The 8,551-nt window shown below is 40.8% G+C and overlaps 1 protein-coding gene across 1 annotated transcript in view; it reads left to right on the top strand.

Annotated features, from left to right (window-relative positions):
* The window catches only part of LOC104157591 (multidrug resistance-associated protein 1), a gene marked incomplete at its 5' end in the record, with an annotated part of 21,804 nt that extends 15,225 nt beyond the window's left edge, over positions 1 to 6,579 (top strand). The window contains 6 exons of the mRNA XM_009694993.1: positions 805 to 951; positions 1,327 to 1,414; positions 2,872 to 2,941; positions 3,846 to 3,972; positions 5,153 to 5,329; positions 6,376 to 6,579. Of these exons, the coding sequence (XP_009693295.1) occupies positions 805 to 951; positions 1,327 to 1,414; positions 2,872 to 2,941; positions 3,846 to 3,972; positions 5,153 to 5,329; positions 6,376 to 6,579 (813 nt within the window). The remainder of the gene's footprint in view (positions 1 to 804; positions 952 to 1,326; positions 1,415 to 2,871; positions 2,942 to 3,845; positions 3,973 to 5,152; positions 5,330 to 6,375) is intronic.
* Positions 6,580 to 8,551: the final 1,972 nt, after the last annotated feature.

Raw genomic sequence — 8,551 nt, 5'->3', positions numbered from 1 at the left:
AAAGAGTTGCTGGATCTTGTGATATACTGAGGTATGAGTGTTGTTACCATGGAAGAAAACACTGTGAAGGGAATAGATCTGAAAGTGAACATTTGGTTTTATTTAGTTTACTTTAATTTTACTTTAATCAACACATTTTTAAAAAGTATAGGTAAGTATATGGATTTTTTGCATTGTTTTTCTACTTCTCATTGATGATAACAATGGTTCGGTGCCATTTTCTTGTTCAGCGTGGATCTTGAGTTGTGAACTGTTCAGGTACTAATAAGGCTTCATCTTTGTAATGCAGTAACAATTCAAGTTTCTTGGAAAACAGTCTGTCTGTGATAAAATGGCTGTCCTTGGAAATCTAGTGTTGTGGTAGTCTCTATAAAATATAAAATGGGTTAGCATTGGGTTGTTTCTAACTTTTCTGTCTATATATATATTACTGATCCAGTATCTGGTACTGTGGAGAGTGCCTTAAAACTGAAAGAGGGCAGCGAGAAAGACTACTGATCATTCCTCTCCTTCCCTTCTCCTGCAGTGTGACCACAAATAGCCTGGGACATTTGTGGTTTTACCCTTGCTATGTGAAGAAAATGAGCACTTGACGCCTTTCCAAGAGCAGCCATCAGCTGCTTTTTACAACAACAGACTTAACTCAAATGTTTGTTTGCAAAAAGCAGTATCAGGAACAAAGAAGTTACCAGAACACTACACTTTTTTTGATTTGTAGACCTCTGATTCCACTTGTCAGACTGTGACTCAGGAGGTGTAGTGGCTTTACAAAATATTAACTGTAACCATTACACTTTGTTTCAGGTTGCCTTGTCCACATTTGCTGTGTACGTCACAATAGACAAGAACAACATCTTGGATGCTCAGAAGGCATTTGTTTCCCTAGCATTATTCAACATCCTCAGGTTTCCATTGAACATGCTTCCTATGGTTATCAGCAGCATAGTAGAAGTAAGACTTTGGTCGTTAACAGGTGTTTCTGTGCAGAAGTAGCCACTGGGTGGAAAAATTACATTCCTGTGCTTGAAGAATGTCCACTGGTGAAATTTTAGCCACCTCAGAAAGGGAGCTTTGCATTTCCTGTATGTTAAGTGCTATGCAAACAAAATATCAATTCCAGTTACAGTGGATGTGTGTTCCTTAAAACAGCCATATTTCTTGTGGTTTGGGAAGTGTGAGTTTGACTATCCAAAGAAACTATGCAATGGATTTAAGGAGGGATTGGGAGTGCATAATAATGGTGTAATGTATATGTGGTGCAAAACAGCAAGCTCTTAAATATAATGAGCAGAGTATAAGACAGTTTTGCATCTCTTTCCCATGCAGGCCAGTGTCTCCTTGAAGCGCCTTAGGGTGTTCCTGTCTCATGAAGAGTTAGATCCAAACAGCATAATCAGGGGTCCCATCGCAGAGGGTGAGTTTCTTTTCCTGTTGAAAATCAGCGTGTGCAGGTTTTGGATGGCTTCGCAGTGTTTCTTTTGCTTTCTGTAACAAATTTACTACCTTTTGGTGGATTTCACTGATAAATTTCAGCCAGAAAGCAGAGAAGAGAGTTTGTATATAAAGTTTCTACCACCTTCTCTGGTAATTTCTTTCCTCTCCCCAACTCCTGTGTCCAGACTACAGAATGATTGCATCCAGACACAGATGGTTGCTTTAAAAATTACTTGTTGGACTGTTTTAAGTCTAGCTACCTGAAATTTGTAGAGAGTTAACAGAATGGTAATTAATGCTGTGCCAAAACCCAGCGTTTTGGAGAAGAACAATCATGTAATGCTTCAGCACCCTTGAAGGAGAAAGGATGAATCCCTGTTCCGGCAAATGCCTCTACCCTCTGCAGTGTGCAGAGAGCGTTACTCCCAGTGTCACTCCCTCTGTATCCAGCGTTGCTGGTCCAGTTATATAGAGCCGTTTAGGAGGTAGATAAGCATGAAGGCAGTTTACTGAAAAACTAATGCCTTTTTTCTTGCAAAACAAAACTTGACTTAACTACGTCAGTCATTTCAAAATTATTTTTCTTACTTTTTACAAAGATGATGAAATCCCCATCACTCCCTTTCATGCGGTTAGCTGAGCTCTATATAATTTTAGTCACTTGGCTTTCTGGTAAGCAGTCATCTGCTGTGTTTTTTTTCTCTTTTTTTTTTTTCTCCTCTCTATTTTCTTTTTGGGAATATCTCCTCCCCTTTCTCAGCTGATAACCATGAATACAGTGCTTACAAATCTTTATTGTAGTTTGGTGTTTGTTTTTTTTTTTTGTGTCCGTAATGGGTTGTACTTGCTTATTAACATAAATATTTACACAGGCTAAGCATTTATTGCATATTTGGTTGGATTAGGAGTGGTATAGTTTAAGTTGTCTCTGTAAAAATCTACAGATGCCAGTACCATGCAACACTTCACTGAACAGTATTTTTGGTCAAAGTTACTTTATTTGGTAATCTGATTTATTTTGCCCTGTCATTCTTGTGGTAACTTGGCTTCACACATAGAATTGGCAGTTTAGCTGACAGTTCTGTTGAAGCACAAGTCAGATTGAGGCTGCTAAGTTCTTGAACTGACTTTGCACTGCTGCAGTGGAGTTGCTGGATAAAGGAGGATGCAGCTGAGTAAGTCAGGATCTTTGTATAGTTGACATTTGTGTACCTCCTGGTTACTGAACAGGTATAGCCTCAGAACCTCTGCTGTCTTGGTAAGTTCAGTAAAAGCAGAACACAAGCTTTTGGTAAGAGTGGGTGGTTGTTCTGCTGGAGAAGTAGCTTTATACCTCTGCCTATGTGTGCTTAGATTGACTTCTGTGGCACGATCCAGAGCATACAATTTAGTGGCTTGCACTGGCACTTTTATGAACACAAATTTTCTATTTGTCAGCTGAAGGATGCATTGTTGTAAAGAATGCAACGTTTACCTGGTCCAAAAATGATCCTCCTTCACTGAACGGGTAAGAATTAGTACCCTTTGTTCCACTCCATAATCTTGCTGCATCATAAATGATCTGTATTTGAATTATAAAAACTATATGCAGAAGAGTTTGTTGCCTTAAAGGAACAGGAGAACAAATAACATCTGTTCTATATCTTTTTTTCAAACCAAGGGCTTCATGAACTAGAGGAATTTACAAAGTATGTTGTATGTATGGAATGCATAAAGAGGAGTAGCAAGAGGTATAATGGGAGGAGAGAAAGGCTCAGATTTCAAGCACTTGCTATGTGCTGCAGGTGGGGTGAGCTCCATCTAGAGGATGCAGCCAGATTAGCCCCTCGTAGTTATCCCTCATCCCTCAGGTCTGCACTGTATCCTCAGGGTCTTCCTTTTAAAATCTTATTCTTGCTGAACTGTAGCCATACTTGATTCCTGTGCTGGAGAAAGCCAGTGAAGAACCTTGCACGTGGTATGACTAACCAAGTAACTGGGGTGATGCAGTTACAAGCTGGGGCCTCCCTGTGCCCTGTCCCCTTCCTTAATTTTGGCTGCTCTTTCTTGGGCCTTAAATTGCATATTCTCTGGGACAAGGGAGCTGTTTGGGAAGCATCCATTGGTATTTACATTTGTGTTCACAGAACATTTGAGAGAAATACTGGACAGACTGTGTCATGGTGCTTTTTTCTTTTTTTATTCTTCTTTTGTCTAATTACACATTAAGATGCTGTGTCCTAAGTATAAGAAGAGCTGGGTGTTTTCTGAGTGAGACGTTTGCATTTTCAAACAGTTGAAGTTTCTGTGCTGTGTCAGCATTTGCAGCCGGTGTTCATGTTACATCTGGCTTTATATGGGCTGTTCAACAGACTGTGTAACTATGGGGATGTGCCAGCAAGCAGGGCTGAATTATGTGCACTTTATTTCAGCATTAATTTCACTGTTCCTGAAGGCTCCTTGGTAGCTGTTGTTGGTCAAGTTGGCTGTGGAAAGTCTTCGTTGCTGTCTGCATTACTCGGGGAGATGGACAAAAAGGAAGGCTACGTGGTTGTCAAGGTGTGATGTGTCTGAAGAATTGTTCAGCTATTTGTGGGTATTGCCGGAGGGATTCTAGATTTCAAAGTGGTGTGAAGAGAAGAGACAGCCTTTCAAATGAAAGCATTTCTTAGCCTGATTTCTTGGCAGGCCATGTGTATGCCTTAGCCTGCACTCTGTGTAATTGCCTGTTAAGCCTCAACCCAACAACTTCTAAATCTGTTGGTTTCAGATGTAGCCAAATAGACAGAATGATGGAAGTTTCAAAGATAAGTATTCTGGTGAGTCTTGTTGGCAGCCAGGTGTGAGGTAGGGAGACCCTATTATACATGCTCCAGCCTGAGGAAGAGCAGTATTCGTTCATACCTTCTTAGACATCAGAGAATTACAAGGAGAGAGGGTACACCCAGATACCCAAACATGGGAAAAGCTGCTGTTGTAGTTTGTTCTTTCTTAGACATCAGAGTTGCACAGAGCTCACAGAAGAAAAATGACCTGGAAGTGTGTAAATAAGGAAAAAGTCCTTGTTTGGGATTTTGCTGCTGCCATAATGTATAGAAAGAGAATTATTTTAAGAGCAATACCAATATATTGCATTTAAAAGAATGCACATTTGGTCACCTCCAAAATTGTTTGGGAAAAATAAAGTAGGTGAGATCTGAATCACTGATTATTTGTGCAGAAAGAGAAGGCAGAAGTAGTCTTCAAAGCCAAATAGTTTGCAGTAGCTCAATCTCTTCCTTTGAAGTGACTTTTATATAAAAACTACTTCCCCTATTTTCTGCAGAAATCTCTTGGCAGGGGTGCATTTGTTAAACACTTGCATTCCAGATTAAATTGTTTTATGCAGAACGTAATTTATAACTATATGAAAAAACTAATGACTTTTGACATTCAGTAATTGTGCAAACATATTCTCTAAACAAATGTTTCCTCCAAGTTTACATTAGAGAATTGTATTTTGTTTGAAGTATTTTATTTTCCACCAACACACTTTGTTACATTCATTTGTGGAGAAGATTATAAAAATAACGTTTTGGAGGAGGTGGTAGCCCAAGAACTACTTTGTGCAGTTTTGAAATGACCATAGGCCATTTCTGAGGCGATTATCACTGCCTGCCTCACAAAGCCCTGCTGTGCCTGAGTTTTATGTACAGACTTAGTCTAAAGTACTGAATAAGGAACTTTATTTTTCTTGCAGGGCTCAGTAGCCTACGTTCCTCAGCAAGCCTGGGTCCAAAATGCAACTCTGGAAGATAACATTATCTTTGGAAGGGAGATGAATGAGAGCCGGTACAAGCGTGTGATTGAGGCTTGTGCACTGCTGCCTGATATAGAGATTCTTCCTACGGGAGACAAAACAGAAATAGGAGAAAAGGTATTCAAATACTGACTTTACCATAACAGTGCTATTGCTTGTAGTAAGGCCGTATGACTTCCATTTTACTTTATCTTAAAGTTGTATTGAATTTAAAACATTCAGAGTAGAAATCCTCTAGAATAAGAGGCAAATTTGAACAGTATGTTTTCCTTGTCTTTAAGCCTCCAAGGGAGGGAAACCTGTCCTCAATTGTAAATGCAAAAGCATCTTGCAATGACAGTTTTTAATTGTCTCTAAGTAGTCATGGTCATAGAGCAGAAAAATGTATGGAAACAGGAAGAGAAGAATCTTCTGAATACTTCAGCTTAATTTAAACAAGCAAACAACGCCCCCCAACCCCCAAAAACCCCCAACCCCCAAAAAACCACAAAAACAACCACCACCCCAAAACTGACCCTTGGTTGCAAAAGTATGTGTGGGGTGGGATTTAGAAACGTACATAATTGTTGTAGTGCTCTGTTATTGGAGCAGGACCAGGTGTCCTCTATCCACGTGGCCAGCAGGGTAAGTGTGTGTAACCTGCTTGATGTTCTGCTAAGCTGATGTTCTCCAGAAGACAAGGATATGTAGGGATATGTGCTTTGCCTGCTGACTAGTTATAGGTGCCAGCTGACAGCCCCAGATTCAGTAAAGGGTGCAGCTTTATCTTTCTTATTGGTCAGCAGGCCAACCAAATTGTTGAGTGAGCAGTGTTTGTTAAACCAGAGGCAGCACTGCAGAAGTACAGCTGAGAAGAAAAGTAGCCTCTGAATGTACAGAGTTAGGTAGGTTGGTCTGGGTTAATTGCTTTTCAAGACTACCAAACACTTTCTTTGACTAGCCCCTCTCTGACAGTGAACTCAATAGATGTGCTTCCTTCCAAGAGGATGTTGACTGGATTGCTTATGCTATTGTGGTAGTGAAATTATTTGTGATCTGTTTCATACAACGCTGAAATTTCTATATAATTTGCATAAACCACCTATGACTTATGTCTTTCGCAAACTGTAGCAAGCATCTCTTTTCAACTGTAAATAAAGGATCATATTTTCCTGTTTCCCCAGGGTGTGAATTTGTCTGGAGGACAGAAACAGCGAGTCAGTCTTGCTCGGGCGGTTTACTGTAATGCAGATGTCTATCTATTTGACGATCCTTTATCAGCTGTTGACGCTCATGTTGGGAAACATATTTTTGAAAAAGTTATTGGACCAAAAGGAATCCTGAAAAATAAAGTATGTCGTAATGAGATATTTGTCTCTAGAGAATGATTTGGTTTTTCTTTGAGTTCAAAAGTTTCCAAGTTTGTCAAGTTGCATATTCAGGCTTTTGTTTCAAACATCTGAAAAATGAAAGGATCCTTCTGAGATTTTTAGAGGATTTTTATAAAACACTGAATTTTTATAATGAAATGTGCTCTGGTTTCTGTAATTCAGAATTCTTTGATGGAAAAATCAAGACAAGGACAATATTTTTTCTTAAAAATGCTGCATGGCTGTCCAGAGTTATTACTGTATTATACACCAAATTCAAACAGCAAGAGCAGGAGTTCAACCATTGTATTTACTAATTTGAGATGTTAAAACCCCTTTTTTTATTTTCTTTTGCTATTTAGACACGAGTTTTGGTAACCCACGCAATCAATTATCTGCCTCAAATGGATACGATTTTGGTAATGTCTGATGGAGAAATCTCCGAGATGGGCTCCTACCAGGAGCTGCTGCAGCAGGATGGGGCTTTTGCTGAGTTTCTTCGTACATATGCTAATGCTGAACAAAGTGTGGAGAACAGTGGTAAGCTTACAAATAAATTCTCTTGGGATAAGCTGATGTGTGGCATGTTAAGGGAGTCAGGTTAAAGAAAAAATATTACTAGTGGAAGGAAAGTTAAAAGAAATTGCTATTTCTTGTGGTATACCTATAGGTAGAAGTGCTTATTTCTTGAGAGCATTGAATGTTGTGAGATTAAGCACACATTCTTTCTTAAAATTTAGGAAAATGTGGAGCAGATCTGTAGTAAAATTCCTCTCACTTAGAGCAAAATTCATATGGTTGTGAGATCAAGTAAAGGCCAGCTGCAGTTTTATACACCCTTCCTGTGCTTATTAGGATGTGTCATCTTTATGCAGATAATTCCTTTGGGGATGGGGGAGAGGAAGAAGCAGCTCATTTATCTAGCTGACATCCCTGACTCCTGCTCTGCTTTACAAAACAGCTGTAGAGCTGCACTAATGTAGGAATATACTTTAGATATTTACTTTTTTCACCTGCAGATGGTTGCAGTGTTGGATTTTAATAAGGGAACATAGTCTCTGGCCTCCAGGCTGATTTCTTCAGTGGCTTGCCTGTGGTGATTTCCTGACATTCCTCCACATGGTCATGCCAGAACTTATGAGGGGTGCTTGCACTGTGCTGAGTAGGATTAAGTTGCTGGCATGTGCTTGAGGCTTGTTTGGTAGCAAATGCCCGCAACAGAGTCCTGCAGAGCAGGGTCTCCAGAACAAGGAAGGGATCGAGCTGACCCTTCCCTTCCTCTTACATTTGGAAAACCCTTAGTTCCCACCCGTTCCCTAGAGGAAAAGCAGAGGCATTTTTCAGTCTACTCCTCACATGCCCATCACAGACAGAAGAGAAAGGGTGCCACAGTTAGCAGCACTGATGAAGCTGTGAAGCGTTAAAGAGGTGTTGAATGGCTGCCTTTGGCAAGGGGCTACTCCTGATGTTCATCTAGAAGTTCCTTGTGTGAGGTCTGTGATGGTCTGCCTTACTCTCTGAAGCTGCCCTCCACTATCCAGGCTGGCAACGCAGACTGCCTGCGGAGGCTATGGACCAGCAGAGTTTCTCTCCTGGATATGCAGGGTGGCATCTTCTCCTGGCTCCCTCTCATGCATCCGGCTAGCCGTGACGGGGAGTTGGATTTGGAGGTGGTGTGTCGAGCTGAGGCTCAAGGTCAGGATGCCCTGCTGTAGGCTAGCTCTCCTCTTGGAACGGTCTCTTGATATGGCTCAGTTGTCACTGCAGACTGGGGCCCTGGTTTGGGTGGACGCTGTAAACAGCGAGTGCTGCATGGATGGGGCCTCCCACTGTGAAAGGCACTGCGAGAAGAGGTTTTATGGAAGCAGAATCAGGCTAACTTCTGTGTATTTTCTGTAGGTGCTCCTATAGCTGCTTTGGGCACAGTCAGACTTGTTGCAGCCTTCAGTGTACGAGACTTCCAGAGACAAATTAACTTTCTCTCCGCTTC

The sequence above is a fragment of the Cariama cristata genome, unplaced genomic scaffold, assembly GCF_000690535.1.
Source record: "Cariama cristata isolate BGI_N322 unplaced genomic scaffold, ASM69053v1 scaffold2372, whole genome shotgun sequence".
Lineage (NCBI taxonomy): Eukaryota > Metazoa > Chordata > Aves > Cariamiformes > Cariamidae > Cariama > Cariama cristata.
The sequence above is the reverse complement of the archived record's forward strand: the minus strand, read 5'-3'. Positions and strand labels throughout refer to the sequence as shown.